General features: G+C 47.2%; 1 protein-coding gene across 10 annotated transcripts in view; it reads left to right on the forward strand.

Annotated features, from left to right (window-relative positions):
• Positions 1-7,518, forward strand: part of HDAC5 (histone deacetylase 5) — a 111,833-nt gene extending 104,315 nt beyond the window's left edge. For all 10 annotated transcript variants that reach the window (XM_053361696.1, XM_053361698.1, XM_053361701.1 and 7 more), the window contains 6 exons: positions 722-819; positions 2,524-2,642; positions 3,792-3,925; positions 5,637-5,721; positions 6,494-6,647; positions 7,307-7,518. In XM_053361696.1, coding sequence (XP_053217671.1) covers positions 722-819; positions 2,524-2,642; positions 3,792-3,925; positions 5,637-5,721; positions 6,494-6,647; positions 7,307-7,346 — 630 coding nt within the window. In that variant the 3' untranslated portion in view covers positions 7,347-7,518. The remainder of the gene's footprint in view (positions 1-721; positions 820-2,523; positions 2,643-3,791; positions 3,926-5,636; positions 5,722-6,493; positions 6,648-7,306) is intronic.
• The last annotated feature ends 9,702 nt before the right edge of the window (positions 7,519-17,220 follow it).

Genomic DNA, 17,220 nt, shown 5'->3' on the forward strand with positions numbered 1-17,220 from the left:
GCTTACAATGGTCCTTCAAATATTGTATAAATTTACTCCAGTCTTTGTGAAATGCTTGATCACGCTGGTTTCGGATTTTCCCCACCAGCTTCGCCAGTTCCTAAAACCACCCTCTTTTTAACTCCCTGAAGCATTCATAGATGCATCAGTAAAGGATTCAAAAGCAGGGCGCAAACAGAGGTTGCTTTGCGACCAAGAAATCTACACTGGCTCCTATAAGGAGTTGCATCAGAATGCACCTAAAGCAGCTCTGTAAAGGAGGGAAGAATTGCAGGGAGAAAGAGAGAAGGTTTATCCCCCAAGAACAGTTTGAACACCAATTGAGAGAAGATTTTAATCAGTTAACTCCGCCATTTTGTTCAGGGAAAGGTTTTGTAGCTTGGGGCGGGCAAAGGTTGGAACGTTGCCCAGGGTGCAGAATTCACAGAAATCCCTGCATGTATGTGTGTCCTGTCTTTTCTGACCCCAATCATTTGAGATGGACCAGCATTTTCTCCAGCAGGCGTCCTGCATGCTGCTGCCCTTGCCCCCCCTCTCTCTTTCGCTTCTCTGTTGTGCTTCTGCATTCTCTCTGGGGTCCATCTGCATGCAAGTTCTCCCCCCCCCCCAGCCTCAGATGTATGCCAGTGTCCCTTTGCCCCTTCCCACCGGCAGCTCGGTACATGATCCAAGCTGCGAATAAGAGCCAGCATTTGTTACTTACGAGGCTTCTCTCTTCCAGGTTGGCAGCGGGATGGGTGTAGGTTACAACGTCAACATTGCCTGGACTGGTGGAGTGGACCCTCCCATTGGTGACGTGGAGTATCTGACTGCCTTCCGGTAGGCCTGCTGGCATTCACTCTCCCTAACTGGGAGTGGGGCTTTCTCTGCCAGGGGTGCCCACACACTGGGTTTCCGCACTGAGAGGGTTTCCCCCTAAGGGTTTTGTGTGCATCAGCAAACTTCAGCGTTCTCACAGGCCTGCCGCCGACTGCTCCTTTTATGTGGGTGGTGCATTATGATCAAGGGATGCGGGTGGTGCATTGGTCTAAAGCACTGAGCCTCTTGGGCTTGCTGATTGGAAAGTCGGTGGTTCGGATCCCCATGGCAGAGTGAGCTCCCGTTACTCTGTCCCAGCTCCTGCCAACCTAGCAGTTTGAAAGCACACCAGTGCAAGTAGATAAATAGGTACCACAGGGATGGGAAGGTAAACAACGTTTCCGTACACTCTGGCTTCCATCACAGTGTTCTTTTCCACTCATAGCAGTTTAGTCCTGCTGGCCACATGACCTGGAAAGCTGTCTGTGGACAAACACCGGCTCCCTCGGCCTGAAAGCGAGATGAGCGCCACAACCCCATAGTTGCCTTTGACTGGACTTAGCCATCCAGGGGTCCTTTACCTTTTAACTTTTACCTGTTATGATCACATAAGGGACCAGCACATGGAAAATTGCAATCGCTATTAGGTATACAGGGTAGAAATAATTATCATTTCACTTCTAATTTGTATACTGCCTTTCTATGTTGCTATACACAAGGCGGCGTACAAGCTGAAGAAAAAACAAAATACCCAACATAAGACTGCGCACCTTACAACAACCTGATCCAATACAAGAAAGTCGTAATAAAAACATAACTTTAAAAGAAACAACATATCAAAGTAACATTCAGTGATCCATTAGATTATCATAGTGCACAATAAAATATCAGCAAGCAATAATTAAACAGAAATTCACTCTTTAATAATCACCATAAGCTATAATGAATAAAAATAACAGCAAGTCACAACACATAAAATCACCGTGATACATACAAAACCATGCAAAAGGATAAAATTGAGAAACGGAGACAACTTATTTTAAAAACAACATCCCTGAACTCCTCTTCTCTCTTCTCAGCTGCTGCTTCTGCTGTTCTTAAAGTCATAGTCTGGGAAAGGCTCTTAGGGCTGGAGGGTGAGGCAAGGCTGTGAACCGCCCTGAGATCTACAGGTATAGGGCGGTATACAAATTTAATAAATAATATAAAATAATAAAGCAGGAGGGAAAAGCCATTGCCTGATGGCCAGCACAGTCTCTCTCCTCTCAGAAGTCTGGTCCTTCCCTTATCACAGGCTTCCCTCAAACTGGTGCTCTCCACACGTTTTGGACCATAACTCCCATTATCCATGACCCCATTAGCCATGCTGGTTGAGGATGCTGGGAGCTCAAGTCCAGAATTTCTGGAGGGTACCAGGTTGTGGGAGGCTGCCTTATCCTAGCCAGCACCTTTTTGATTGGAGTCTAGGTAGGGAGACATCCAGGAGGAAGCTGCTGTTGGGGCTAGAAAGCAGTACACCTTTCTGTCGCCTTCCATGATAATCTCACAACCCCCTGACTCAACAGAGATGGGTGTTAGATTGAGTCAGTGTGTTGGGGAAACGAGAAAAGCAGGAATGTGAGCACGGCTAGAATTTCCCCTGTCAGTAGGATAGGGCAGGGCTGGCGCTGGTGCTGTCGTGTTTCCTCCTAAGGGACTTCTAAGGGCTGTTCTGTGTCTTTCCAGGACTGTGGTGATGCCAATAGCCAATGAGTTCTCCCCAGACGTGGTCCTCGTTTCTGCTGGCTTTGATGCTGTGGAGGGACACCTGTCCCCACTGGGTGGATATTCTGTCACGGCCAAATGTGAGTGTGGATCATGGGGGAGGGGAGCCCCCCTCGCCTCGGTTTGTAAATAGAACAAGCCATTCACATAGAGCAATGGTTCCCAACTGGGGGTCTGCAGTCACCAGGGGGTCTGCGTAACCCACCCAGGGGGTCCATGGCACCATTCACATGACCAAAACTACCATAGAGATATTGGAATTTTCAAATACAACAGGTCCATGCCTTGACTTAGGAAAAACAGGAGGTCTGAAGTACTTAACTAATTGGGAACCACTGCCTAGGGCTGGGCAATATATTGATATATCATCCAAAACCGGTTTGAGGTTCACGTCGTGATAATTGTTTCATAATATTTGAGGTGGCAATATATTGCGAATCACAATGTGTGTAAGGGTTAGGCGATATCTGGTTTTTAACAACGCAGTAGCTCACCAGCTAAACATCGGGAGAACTCACCAGCTAAACACTGCAATGTTATCAGCAGCTAAGCCTCACAATATCACCAGCTAAACATTGCAATCTACCACAATGTCTGAATAAGGATGGAAGTATACAGAGGTGAACAGGACAATGTCCAGGCAACTGCTACTACTTAGGAGTCTAAAACAGATAAATGACAATATTATCAATCATCATACACTCCGTTTCATCAGCAGGCAAGCCAAAATGCATCCCAACGGCCACAGAATTGTACCCAGAATTGCACAGGACCAGTGGCCTGATTCAACATAAGGCAGCTTCTAGCCCTCCTATATGCTGAACGCTTATGCTCTAAGCCATTCTGGGCCTATGTTTCTACGCTAGAGATTGCCCCTGGGACTTTATGCATGCATACACTGCCAGTGACATATGGCCCCTTTGTGCTTGCACTAGCTGGAGCTCCAACTCACCTATTATTTATCCATTCAAGCCGCTTAGGCCCCCACCTCCCCAATATTTTGAGGTAGCCTATGAATGCAAGTCAAGAGTGGATAATGGCTTACTGGCCACCTGCCTTGCTATGAATGGCTTGTTAAATTCTGTTTTAGATGTCAAGGTGAGCGTTAGTGGCCTCTTCCAGTCTCTTTAGCTGAGGGAGAAGAAGGAGGAGTACTGCATCTCAATCAGAAAACGATGGTTTTTCATCTTTCTGGTTTTTCTGTTGTTGTTTTCTTCCCGGCCACACAGGTTTTGGGCACCTGACCAAGCAGCTGATGAAGCTGGCAGGCGGGCGTGTCGTCCTGGCGCTGGAAGGAGGTCATGATCTGACAGCCATCTGCGATGCCTCCGAAGCCTGCGTTTCCGCCTTGCTTGGCCTTGAGGTGAGTGCAGCTGGCACGGGGGAGAAGCAGTCCCGAAGCCTCAACCTGCTGGCTTGGGATGATGCCCAAAGCTTTTGGGCAATCTTTGGCCGAGGTTCTGAAAAGAGGTCTGGCACTCATTTGCTTCGTGGGGTGGGAAAGGCAGAGAAAGGCATATCTGTCCTGGCACATGAATACCCGCCAGTTTCTGTTTATATATGCATTCGGACGTCTGCCCTGCTGATGGCACCTCCACAAGGCCCAGCTGGAAATCGGTGCAGCTTGTCCACTTCAGTGGCTGAAAACAGGGAGCTGTGTGTTTGACTGCTGCAGTTTAGGACACAGCCAAAAATTGCATGGAGAAAAAAGATTGTGCAGTGCCAATTAGTGTTTTATGGGAGTACATGAGGACAGGCCCCTGCCCCAAAGAGCTTGCAAGTGTAAAGGTTTTCCAGCTTGATGAAAAGGCCTCTGCCTGAGGTGTTGCTATGTGTTGTTTTTAAACCTATACTAATACAGTGGTACCTCTGGTTACATACTTAATTTGTTCCGGAGGTCCGTTCTTAACCTGAAACTGTTCTTAACCTGAAGCACCACTTTAGCTAATGGGGCCTCCTGCTGCTGCCGTGCCACCAGAGCACGATTTCTGTTCTCATCCTGAAGCAAAGTTCTTAACCTGAGGTACTATTTCTGGGTTAGCGGAGTCTGTAACCTGAAGTGTATGTAACCTGAAGCGTTTGTAACCCGAGGTACCACTGTATGGGTTTGTGACATTTTTTTAGCGGTTTATATTTCCGTAAATTGCCTTGGGAGATGTGTGTCAAAGGAGATTCACAAATTAAAATAATAATGGGAATAATTCAGTACGGGGGGAGGCAACCGAGGGAAGCAGAGGAGGAGGAGGAGGTGGGCAGAGGTAAAAAAGGGGAAGGATACGCCTTGTTTTGGGGCTGGCAGAGTTGCTCATTCAACACGGCAGCAGAGTATTCCAGTGGAACAGAAAAACACCAGACAGTTCTAGGTAGGGTCAGTCCCTTTTCTGACCGTATAATGCAGTTCCACAGCTTATAGGTTATATACAATCCTTCGAGCAGCATGCAGACTCCTTACTGCTTTCTAACACAGACTAAGCTCTGGCCAAGGGCAGGGGCCAAGAGCAAACTTGCTTCAAACTCAAGTGTATTTGTACTTTAGATTGTGCCGAGTCACTCTCACATGCTTGCTGACTCGCTCTTGCAGGTACAGGACAAGCACCCTACCCAAAATTGACCAACCCACCTATAACTTAACCCTTTTTTGTCCTTTTTCTCTGAGTGCATAAACATTAACATGCTTTTCTTTCAGGTTATGAGTACTGACAGAAGGAGAAAGGGACCAAGGCAGGGGTGGGGGACCTGGGCGGCCTTCCAGATTTTGTTGGACTACAACTCCCATCAGCCTTGACCATTGGCCATGCTGTCTGGCGGGGATGGGAGTCCAACAGCATCTAGAGAACTGCACAGGCCTCCCATCGCTGGTCTAAGGCTTCACAGGAAAGGAATCTCCATCAGGCCTTGCTCTTTGACCTTTCACCTGCGGCCTCCCCTTCCCTCCTCTTAGCTTTGCACTTTTGTTTCTTGCCTGCCTTTCCTTCCCCTGCTTCCCCACTCACAACTTCCGGTCAGCTTTGAGTCCTCAGATCTTTTGGCGTAGAAACTGAGCGCTCTCTTTTTTCTCTCTCTCTCTGACGCAGCTGGAACAGATGGATCAAGCTCTGTTGCGGCAGAAGCCCAATGCAAATGCTGTGGCCACACTGGAGAACGTCATTGAAATCCAGAGTAAGATTTTGTTGTATTTCCGATACCGAATTAACAAAAAGATGGAATGTTGCAGATAGGGGTTTGCTAAAGCACTGACAGTTGTACCTTGGAAATAAAATGGAATTCATTCCGGAAGTCCTTTTGATTTCCAGAACGTTTGAAAACCAAAGCACAGCTTCTGATTGGCTGCAGGAAGCTCCCGCCAGACGTTCGGCTTCCAAAAATAGTTTGCAAACCGGAACAGTCACTTCCGGGTTTGCGGCGTTCAGGAGCCAAAACATTTGGCAACTAAGCTGTTTGACTTCCAAGGTACGACTGTATTGATCCTCTCACTATGGCCCTAAGACAAGTGACAGCAGCGCCCTCTGTGGCCAATATGGGCTTGCTATTGTTCAGTGTATGGGGAGACTCTGAGGACAGTGTCTTTAAAGCTGTTCCCATAAGTGATACCAAGGACAGAAGTTAAGTAAAAGGTTGTGGCAATAAGCATGTGCACCCACAACAGTTTCTCTAGCTTGCAAAAAGTTGATGACTCCTGCTGTACCCAGGTTTGGTTATAGTAGGAGATTGTGGTTGGGGAGTTCAGGGACTGTGTCCAAACACTTTGCAAAAAAAGAAGGATGGATGGATGGAAGGAAGGAAGGAAGGAAGGAAGGAAGGAAGGAAGGAAGGCTTTTGTACATAGATGGAAAGAGAGGTTGGAATCGCATGAGTGTTCTGGGAGGGCAGCTCATGAAGTTCAAACGGGACAGGCCATTCCTTCATGACGCATTGCTCCTTTTCATCTCAGGTAAGCACTGGAACTCAGTGAAATGTTCTGCAGCAATGGTCGGCTGCTCCTTGCTGGAGGCGCAGAAGGGTGAGGCAGAAGAGGCCGAGACGGTCAGTGCCATGGCATCGCTGTCAGTGGACACAGAGCAGGGCAAAGCAGACGGTGATGTCCGGTACGTTCGCTCATTTAGATCAGGGGGAAACCATATAAGAGGGAGTGGGCATCTTATCACAAGTGTTTTTGGTCAAGGGTAGTCAATGTGTTGCCCTGTGGAAGTACAAATCCCATCATCCCTAGCCATTGGCCATGCTGGATGAAGGCTGGTGGGAGTCGGAGCCCAACAACATCTGGAGGGCAACATCTGTCTTAGCGCCTCTGACTTCTGAGTGCTCTTTCCGCTCAGCTGCCCAACTCCTGACCTTGCCTAACTGCTTCCTACCTCCAAATCTGTCTCTGCAGGGTGCAGGGAGCATAGCTCAGTGGTAGAGCACATGGTTTGTAAGCAAAAAGGTCCTGGGTTCAACCCCCATCTTCTTCAGGTGAAACCTTGGAGAGGTGCTGCCAGCCAGTGTAGACAGTGGTCTGACTCAGTATAAGTCAGCCTTCCTTTCTTTCTGTGTATAAGGCCGTTTTCTTCATCCTGAGCAAACCTTCTGTTTTTCTGACCACCATGCTGACTTTCAGCACGTTGCGATTGGCCCCTTTCACCTCGGCAGTTAAAATATTTCTTGAGCCTTCTCTGACATCACAGCTGTAAAGCCCAATAGCTGTGTCCGCCTCTGGGCCAATGGGAGGCCAGTAACCAGTTGTCCTATTGTCTTCTCCCTCCAGGCCAGCAGAAGAGCCAATGGAGGCCGAGCCTGTGTTGTGAAGTGCCAAGACTTTGATTTGTGTAGCTGTCACTCTGTGGGTTAATTGGTAATTCTGTGAGTCCATTTAAAAAAAACAGCAGCAGCAGCAGCAGCAGCAACAACTACTACGAATTGATTTTTTTTTAATCTATTAAAAAAAAAGGAAAAAAAGAGTTGCACTGGACAAAACGAGCCCATGTGTGTATGTGTGTGTGTGCGTGATCGCGTCAGTCTCCTGGCATATGTTCTCACCAGCATCACCATTTTGTCCTAACTCTTTAAGGATTTTTGTGAGGGGAACGGTGGTGAGATAGGGGCTTTCATGCAAGCATCTCCTCCCTTGTTCCATTCTTAAGACATCATTCCCTCTCCTTCCTGCTCCCCCTGCCTCCCTGGCCGCTAAACTCACCCCCTTCTCAGGGTTGGTGCAAGCCATTTTGCTACCCTAGGTAACAAAAAAATAATTTTCACACACACACACACACACATACATATATATATATATATATATACACACACAAACACACACTACATTTCTTCCTTGGAGGTTGTCCCAGTTTCAGATTCTCTCCCCTTAACTTCATGCAAGTGGATTATTATTATTGTTGTTGTTGTTATTATTATTTTGCTCCATTCACTTGTTTGTGGAGTGAGGGGCGTAATAGGTTGCAGTCAGGAAATCTGGGGAGGGGGCTTGCAATTGCTTCCACACCTCTCTCGGGTCTAGGGCAGGAGCGGGGAGTTGCGCGTCCCCCTTTAGGGATTTCCCAAGTCGCCTGGAGCACCCTTGGGACTCTTGCTGCCCTAGGCAGCCACCTGTACTGCCTCTTGGGCTGGGCCGGACCTGCCCCTTCTTGCCGAACCGGTTCCTGAAATGCCATTTCTCTGCTCCGGGTTTTTGCACATTGAGATGGGCATCCGAAGGCAAACCCACCCCGCTTCCCAAATGCCTTTTCCCCTGCCTCTCCAGTTCCTACCCTTTGGCAGTTTCTCACTTCTTCCCCCTCCCCTGCGACATTAGATCCAAACGGTTTTGGGTTTAAATCCTACCTATGTTGCCTCAATCGCGTATCTTTCTCCCGACCCATTTCAGCTGTTAAAAAGAAAAGTGTTCCTCAGTATTGTATAGTCCTCCTGAATTGATCTCTAGGAGAAGAAACCCCCGAGGTTGAGGAGAAAGGGGGGAGAAATAAAAAGTGTGCCTTTAAGTCGTTTTTGTTAATGCCTTAAATTCCCTGTGAGGTTTGCTTCTCCTCCTCCATCCCTTCCTCTTTCCCTCTCTCCCTCCCTCCCACCATCCCTGCTTAAGTTAACCATCTCTAAGGGAGATCACCCTGTACAAACGTGGGAAGGAATCACGTGTAAATCCCCAGCACCAATGCGCATTGGGCCTGATCCAGCTGTAGCTGTAAACAAAGGGTTATCAAGCAAACTAGTCCGGGGACAATGTGGGTGGGTGTATCAGTTCAAACATACACTAAGAGAGAGCTTTCCAAACTGTGTGTTGCGACAATGTTAAGTGTGTTGGCTGCCTCCTGGGGCTGGAAAGGGGTTTGTTTAACCTCCGGTTTGCTAGTAAAACTGAATTACCGTGTCTCGAAATGATGCAGAACCGAATGACTGTGTCACAGAATGATGCATGTCAAAAAAGCGTGTCACCAAACTTGAAAAATTTGGAAAGCTCTACGCTAGGATGTTCGTTCAGAGCAATGCAATGCAGAATCTGATTTGGTGCCTACATTCCCAATCTGGCAAGCGATATCTCCGTACAGGCCTGTTTACGAGCGTGCATCTACCTTAGCTGGATCATGCCATGTGTCATTAAATCCCTTTTGTAATGAAGATAACTGCTTATGTTGATTGTTTCATGACCAATGCTTTCTTGAGGATTTCTCTCTCTTCTTTCCTCTCTCTCTCTCTCTCTCTCTCTCTTTCCTCCTACTTCCCTCCGTCATCGTTCGAAAGATTCCTCGTCATTTATTGTAAATAATTTGATTTCTTGTATCGCGTGCACAAACTTTGTTTCGATGAAACTTTTTTGTCCATTCATAAAGAAAAAGAAAAAAGGAGAGAAAAAAGAAAAGAAAAAAAGGAGAGAATTTCTTTGCTGTCACTTCACCAGCCAAAAAAAGAAAGGAAAGAAAAGAAAAAAGAAAAATGTTTTGGGGCGGGGGAATAAAAAAACCATAGAGCAATTTTAGCTTTTAAAAGAAATGGATATAAAGGGGAAAAAAGGTATATAATTTTATTACAGATGTATTATTTAATAGTATTTTTTTAACTTGTACCACCAAACTCTCCTTTCCTTTGGAAAGTTGCTAGCAGGGATAAGGCAACAAGGGAGAAGATTGGGCTTGGTATTGTTTTCACTAATTCAGGGCAATGGGATTTCTAAGCTGTGCGTGGTGGGGGAGGGCACTGGGGATGGGGGGGACGGGACATTGTGTGGAATGTGAGACTGTGATGTGTTTTTTAGCTGCACTTATGGTTGTTATCCTTGCCAGGGTCTGCTTTAGGGTTCCTCTGGGTTTGCTTTGGTTTCATTCATCCAAGGGTCCCATGTGGGAGAGGTGGAGGGTTGCAAAGATGCTCCATCCCATGATGGAGGTGATCACACACATAGCCATGATGAACAAAAAGAGTGGGGCTAGTAGACAGGGCTTCCTTCCTTCCTTCCTTCCTTCCTTCCTTCCTTCCTTCCTTCCTTCCTTCCTTGGGCGCTGTGGGAGACAGCCAGTAGAGGGAGCCATAGAACTTGCCCAGGGCAGAAAAGACATCTGTTGCCCTGGTTTTATTTATGAGGCACAGCCCATGCCTGAAGGCAAGATCCTTGCAGTGCCCAGCATGCAGAAAGCCTTCCAAGCCAGGGAGAAGGGAAGTGGGGATGCAGACCTCACCCATCAACATGGAAATATACGTTTTGGCCCATCAGGGTACCTGGGGGCAGCCTGGCCACTGCTAGGAAGCGTTTAGTCACAGGTGCAGCAGTAGGTGAGTGAATGTACATGTGCTCAGCCTTCTGCTTTAAAAAACAAACATGGGTTGGACTCCAGAGTACATAAGCTCAGGGATGGGGGACTTGGTTGGTTTCCCAGCTCCCACTGACCATTGGGCCACGTTTGGCTGGGGCTGGTGGAGCCCAACAAAATGAGAGCCACAAGCTCCCATTCACTGACACAAGCAGAGCACCACCCCACCGCCTGTGGGATAAAGCCCAGGGTTATACATGTTTTGCCATTCTGCTGCTCTTGCGTGTATGGAGTATTTTCAGCTGCTTTGGGTTTCAGGGGAGAAAGCAGGCTAAGACGTGGAAAAAATAAATGGATCGGCGTAGTCTGTTTTCGCAGACAGCAGTCTTTTGCCCTTCTATTTTGTTTTGACTAGAGACACAAGAACGAGAGATAAGTCACGGAAAAGGCAGTGAGGCCAGGAACAGGCCCCTCTCCGTAGCTGTGGCCTGAAAGACCCCTGACCCTCCCCTTAAATTAGAGCCACCCCAAGGCGCCTTTTGCCTTTGGGTTTTTGTTTTTTTTAAGCTTGCCTTGTCTTTATTCGGTTGCTGGTTTTGCAGATTGCGGTCCACCCTTTAAAGGCTGTGGCGCTGACATGGCAAGAGGCAGGAACGGGCAGGGTGTGTGTGTGTGTGTGTGTGTCTCTGTGTGTGTCTGTGTGTGCATGCAAAGCCAGCAAGAGGTCTGTTTGGAAAATAAAAGGCGGGAGAGAAAATCCTCACGTGGATGAGGTTCAGAATTCATGCAGCAGAGCAGGGATGGAGGAACCTGCGTCCCTCCAGGTTTTGTGTTGTTGTATGACTCCCACCAGCCCCAGCCAGCGTGGTTCCCACAGTAGCCGGGGATGATGGGAGTCGTCAGCAAACAACATTTGGAGCGCCACGGGTTCTTTTTACCTTCCCTGGCAAAGAGAGACTTCTGTCGTTAAATTACCCAGTGTGGTATGTTAGATTCTGAGGACCATCTAAGCATGAAACTGAGCGGTGAGAGATATGGCAGTGTTCCCCCTTAACTTCTGATCAGTTCTTAATTTCATACCTTTTTTAAGCCATGTACATGCACAGGTGTACATTTTGCAGGAATAGTGAGGAAAAATAAGCCATATGGGGAGGAGAGGGAAGCAGTGAAATGTGTCCTCGCCAGAAACCCTTATATATTCGTCTCAGTCATCATTGCAAGACAGGTGACGCCCCCCCTCTACTTCTGAAGCACCAGACCCGTTATCATCACCATTGCTGTTTATTTAAGATGTTTTAACCTACGTTGTAAACCGCTGAAGCTAAATGAAACCAGTATATAATAAATTGTCCCCCCAAATAATGAGCAAATAAGTGCAACAGCAAGAGACGTGCTGCCGTGGCTCGTGGGTGACCCATGCCTATTAAAAAGGCCATCCCATAAGATGACCTGACTTCAGCAGCTCAGCACCCATAGATAGCTCTGCTTGGGCTTTCAGAAGAGATCTTTCTCGTGGTAGCAGCCCTCTGTTGCTGCAAGAAGCGGCACCGTGCTCCCGACTTTTTGCTCCTCCTTGGCCTCAGTGCTGCCCTTGTAAAACTCAGCAGGCAAGAGGGTCAGGGCAAAAAACGAGAATGAGTTGGCTGTGGTTCCACCTCCTGCAGATCTCTCTGCCTTCTGCCTCAATGAGCAACAGCCGCCACTGCTCCAGAACAGGGATGGGACCAATTCCTGAGGGTAGGTTTACATTTGAGAGCTTCCCACATCTCCACCTGGAACCTTTTAGAGTGGACAGATGCACCTTTAAACAGGACTTTGCATGGGGTGAGTATCTCACCTCCCCCCAGAGGGAGCCTGGTATTTCCCAAATATCTTCCAATTATCATTGACAGATCAGTGATTTGAACAGTAAGCTCAGTTGGCTCTGCTATTCCTCCAGTCTTCAGATGAGTCTTTTTGTAAGAAATAAAGCGAGAGCAGCGTGAACATGTATTCATTTAAATGCAGTGCTTTTTTTCTGGCGGGGACGCAGACCCCCTAAATCTGTATTTATCCATTTTCTGTATTTATTTCCCCCAATTTGAACTATAAAATGGTGATTTCCTTGCGTCAAAATGAGAGTACCCCTAAACATTTTTTATAGAAAAAAAAGCACTGTTTAAATGTTTCTCGCTTCATATATTTATTTTTTTAAAAAGAACCGCATCTGAAAAGCAGCTGTGGCAATGGGAGCAGAGGAAGGTTTGTGACACCCAGGCACAAGCCAATCAGCACTGTTCACCACAGTATGGCAGAACCGATTGCCGTGAACTCGATTCTGCACAAGGACTTCCAAATCTCTGTACAATAGTGATTATGCTTCCATAATGATTCAGCTGCTATAGTAACACACATCTTCACCTGTCCTTAATTTATGCTTAGTCAAATGTACAACACCCAGTAGATGTGAAAGGGAAGTACAATGTGGTGTGTGGTTTTGCAGCCTCCCCAGTGCAGATGGCTCAGCAAAGTCCCCTGAATGGCTTGCCTAAGCTGTCATTTCTGCTGTGTGAAGAAGCAGGGAAATCCATACAGACTTTGCATCTGTATTGTGTAGCTTGCAGAAATTTGATGCAGTGCCTCCCGCAAGGCACCTATCTGCACGCCCCTGTCACAAAGGTCTTGCACTCTACATCTTCACTAGCTTCACAGTAGATAGATAGATGGATAGATAGATATTTGTGATATTACGCTACAAATACACGAAGGCCTGTCACACAGAAAAGGGCAAATACTTGTTACTTGGGGAGGACTAGATCTAATGGACTTCTTACAGGTGGGTAAATTTGGGCTGAATATTAAACTTCTTAATTAATTGTAAGTGCACTTCAAATACAGTGGTACCTTGGTTCCCGAACAGCTTAGTTGACGAACAAATCGGCTCCCGGACGCTGCAAACCCAGAAGTAAGTGTTCCGGTTTGCGAACGTTTTTCAGAAGCCGAACGTCTGTTTCGGCTGTTGGTGTAGTTTCTAGGGCCAATCGGAAGTTGCGCCTTGGTTTTCAAACATTTTGGAAGTCAAACAGACTCCCGGAACAGATTGAGTTTGAGAACAAAGGTACCACTGTACCTCAAAAGAGTTTTGGGTTCTTGATTCCCCCACTTTGAGCAGGAGATCGGACTTGACAGCCTTCTAGATCTCTTCCAACTTTCAGTCAGTGGAAATAACAGCAACAACGCCCATCCTTTTAGATAAGCTTCAGCAACCTAAACTTCAACATTAAAAGCAGTTAAAACAATTAAATTACTACCGATGCAATCCTGGAATAAGTGCACTGGCCTGTTTTCCCTCTAGTTGACATTTTGAACCACTTGCTATCAGCGGCAAAAGTGTGGGGTTTTGGGGGGCAAGCACAGCGGATCAGTGTCTATGCAAGGATTTGTTTGGATAGATGTCATCACACTCCCAGTTTAAAATACCCCCATAAATGCCCCTTTGGAGGATCAAGGAACTTTTCTTGGTGATATTTCGGGCACTGTAAGAAGAAAGTGAGGATTTATCTTCTTTAAAGAGCTGTGTCAGTTTCCTGAGGGAGCCTTCCTTGGGGTCTTGGAATGAAGCTGTAAAACCACATACACTTTATATGCTGCTGGCCTGCCCTCCCATCTCCAGTTGCAAGTTTGAATTCTGGTTGTGGATAGAGAAGTTAACCTAAGATCTAAGTTCCTGGGTGTGAGGCCTGGTGTCCTAGAAAGATAGGAGTGGTTGACTAGGTCAGGCCTAGCTCCTGATTGCCCTCAATCATGGCCCAAAATTTGTATTGACCAATGGCAGACGGCCTTTGTATGACTGATATTGAATGCCGCTGTCATTAGCCAATCAAAATTCTTTTGTGAGGAGTTCCTCCTCATCCACTCCTCCAGATAGGAACCTTGAAGTATCCCACACGCCTTCCTTTTTCTGATGGGACCAGGATGAGGATGTTGTCTTGGTTGTTAAGAGCTAAAGGATGCTCAAACATGGTGTTTGAGAAACCTCATCCTCATGAATCCAGACTTAAGTTGCAGTGAGGTTGTTCGTCATGACTTGACATAGTTCCCGCTGAAATCAGTGAGGTTTTTAGTGCAGGATTCCCCAAACTTCGCTCTCTTTTCTGTTTTTGGACTAGAACTCCCATCATCCCTAGCTAGCAGGACTGGTGGGCAGGAATTATGGGAATTGTAGTCCAAGCTTGGGAAACACTGCTTCGGTGAATTGAACACAGCAACAGGGAACCTGCAGCCTTCTAGGTGCTATTGGACTACATCTCCCATCATCCCTCACCATTGGCTATGCTGATGGGAGATGAAGTCCAACAGCAAGTTCCCCTTTGCCGATTGAACCCAATGAGTGTCCTTAGCTGAAGTGCCGTCAAGGTGGCTCACTGGTTTGACACGAGCCAAGGTAGATGTCTGCTAGTGCAGAATGAAGTGGGAGCAGAGGTGTAATAAAGAGCAGGGACAATGAGGAAGCCTCTTATTTGAATCAGGGCTGTGGGGTTTGCTGTGGTCAGGTCTGTGGCTGGTCATAGAGAGAGGCAGTCGCCCAGAGTGCTCAAGTCCTTCCTGTCCACCCACAAAGGAGATGCAGGCGTTTCCTTTGTCCTCATTAGCAGGCAGTTCCCTGACCCACATCTCCTTTTCGCAGGTCCACCAAGGGGCTTGTGGAAAACCGCCGTGAAGGCCCAGAGCTCTGCGCAAGGCTGCATGCTTGCTTCTGTCCCTATGGCTAAACTCTGCCTTGCACACTGGGGTTTCCACATGTGGATGTCAAGCAGCAGCAGCATGTTGGAGGGGAGAGGGCGAGCCATGGATTTTCATGTGCATTCCCCCCGCCCATCCAAGCTGCACATGTTTTGTGTCCAGTACTCCTGTTTCTGCACCGACGTAGCTTTTACGTTCATGGTTTTCGTGAATGCAGGTATCAAATGAAATCCCACCATTGGGTTTGTATGGCTCGTTCACCCAGATCAATAGAAACTCCAGCTAAATCTGAGGTCAGGCAGTGTGTGTTCCGCAGAACTCGCAGGTAGGGCTTGTCACATCTACATTTTTCCACCTCCTTTTTTTTTTAGGGTGGGTGGGAAGACATATCCACCAGCCATATTTTTCATCTTGGTTTTTTTTTTTTAATTATTTCTAGTGGGAGGAGGGTGGGAAGTCAGAACTGGGCAAGAGTAGCAACTCCTTCGAAAAGCCATGAGTCTTTAGGACAACAGCATGGAACAAGTTGTGTGTTTGTGTGTGTGTGCGTGCGTTACAGCTCCTGTTTTGTGGAAGATTCCACACCAGTATTAAGTTGCCAAGGGGGCTGTTTTCATGGAGGGGAAGAGGGACTTTGTCAAAAAACACAACACCAATCCTCTAACCAGCCCCCTTCTCATGTTGAAAGATGCCCCACTAGTGGGAATAACTGTAATTTTATTTTATTTTTCCTGCTTTTTCCCTCCTGCTTTCTGTCTCTTTCTCTTTCTCTCTGTTTTATCTCGCTCTGGATACAATTTTCAGTTGAGTATTTTGTAATATGTTCCAATGTTTGTCCTTGTGTAAATAAAATTGTTTCTGGCAATATCCCGTTGTAGAATTGATGTGTGGAGGAGCTGTCTGGGCTTTTCCCCCCCTATGTGAGTCTTGTGTCCACTTCCCAGACTAGCAGGACCCAGCGGCTAAAATGTGTGAATGTCTGTCCTGAATATCCCACCCGTTTCGCTTCACTGGATCGTCCCTGGTTCGGCTGTTGGCAGAGAGAAAGAAAAACTGCACGCGCCTCTGAGGCAGGAGGCGTTTCTAGAACAAGAAAAGCCAACTTGTGTACACTGCTAGTGTACACAAACGTGCATTTAAGCCACATGACACACACATACCCCAAGAACCCAGGGAAACATAGTTTGTTAAGGTTGCCTTCCAAAGGCTACAATGGGGACAAAAACGAGATGGTGATTTGCTAGGGATACCAGAAGAGAGACAACCTATGCCTCTTTTGAGGGACGTGGGTGGCGCTGTGGGTTAAACCACAGAGCCTAGGACTTGCCGATCAGAAGGTCGGCGGTTCGAATCCCCGCGATGGGGTGAGCTCCTGTTGCTCGGTCCCCGCCCCTGCCAACCTAGGAATTCGAAAGCACATCAAAGTGCAAGTAGATAAATAGGTACCGCTCCGGTGGGAAGGTAAACGATGTTTCTGTGCGCTGCTCTGATTTGCCAGAAGCGGCTTAGTCATGCTGGCCACGTGACCCGGAAGTTGTACGCCGGCTCCCTCGGCCAGTAAAGCAAGATGAGCGCCGCAACCCCAGAGTTGGCTGCAACTGGACCTAATGGTCAGGGGTCCCTTTACCTTTATGACTCTTTTGGAATTTAAAAAAATCAAAACGTTCCATTTCCTTCCCCCTCTTCCTCTTTCTCCCACCACGTTTTTCCGGTCATCCAGTATTCTGTGCCCACTGAGCTGGCTTAGCCTTACCAATACCTTCCACCTGTGTATGCCATTTTGTCTATATAGAAGTATCCACATTTGGAGGGCGGATGCACTGCTAGTTTATCACCAGTCTTCCCCCAAACTTGTACACGTGTGAGATTTTGCCCCAGGACTCCCATAAATCCCCACTGGTTTTCTTTGGCTGTGAGCTCTGTCTGTTTTTCCACAGTTCTCACTAGTGGATATGCCAGAGGCGGAGGGAGGCAGCGCAAAACACAGTCTGAATGCTGTGAAAGCTTACTTGCAACAGCAGCTTTCTTTTTAATAAAAGACTTCTATATCCTGTGCTCCTTTTAAAAAACAAAAAAAAAGTCTAGCAACTCCTTCAGATTCCATTTCTTGCTGTCTCAAAAGCATGTGCTGGCAAATGACATGACAAGCTGTGAATGCAAACTTTATTATGATACCAATATTCAGGACAGATAGATACAGTGC

Source organism: Podarcis raffonei, chromosome 13, assembly GCF_027172205.1.
Source record: "Podarcis raffonei isolate rPodRaf1 chromosome 13, rPodRaf1.pri, whole genome shotgun sequence".
Classification (NCBI taxonomy): Eukaryota; Metazoa; Chordata; class Lepidosauria; order Squamata; family Lacertidae; genus Podarcis; species Podarcis raffonei.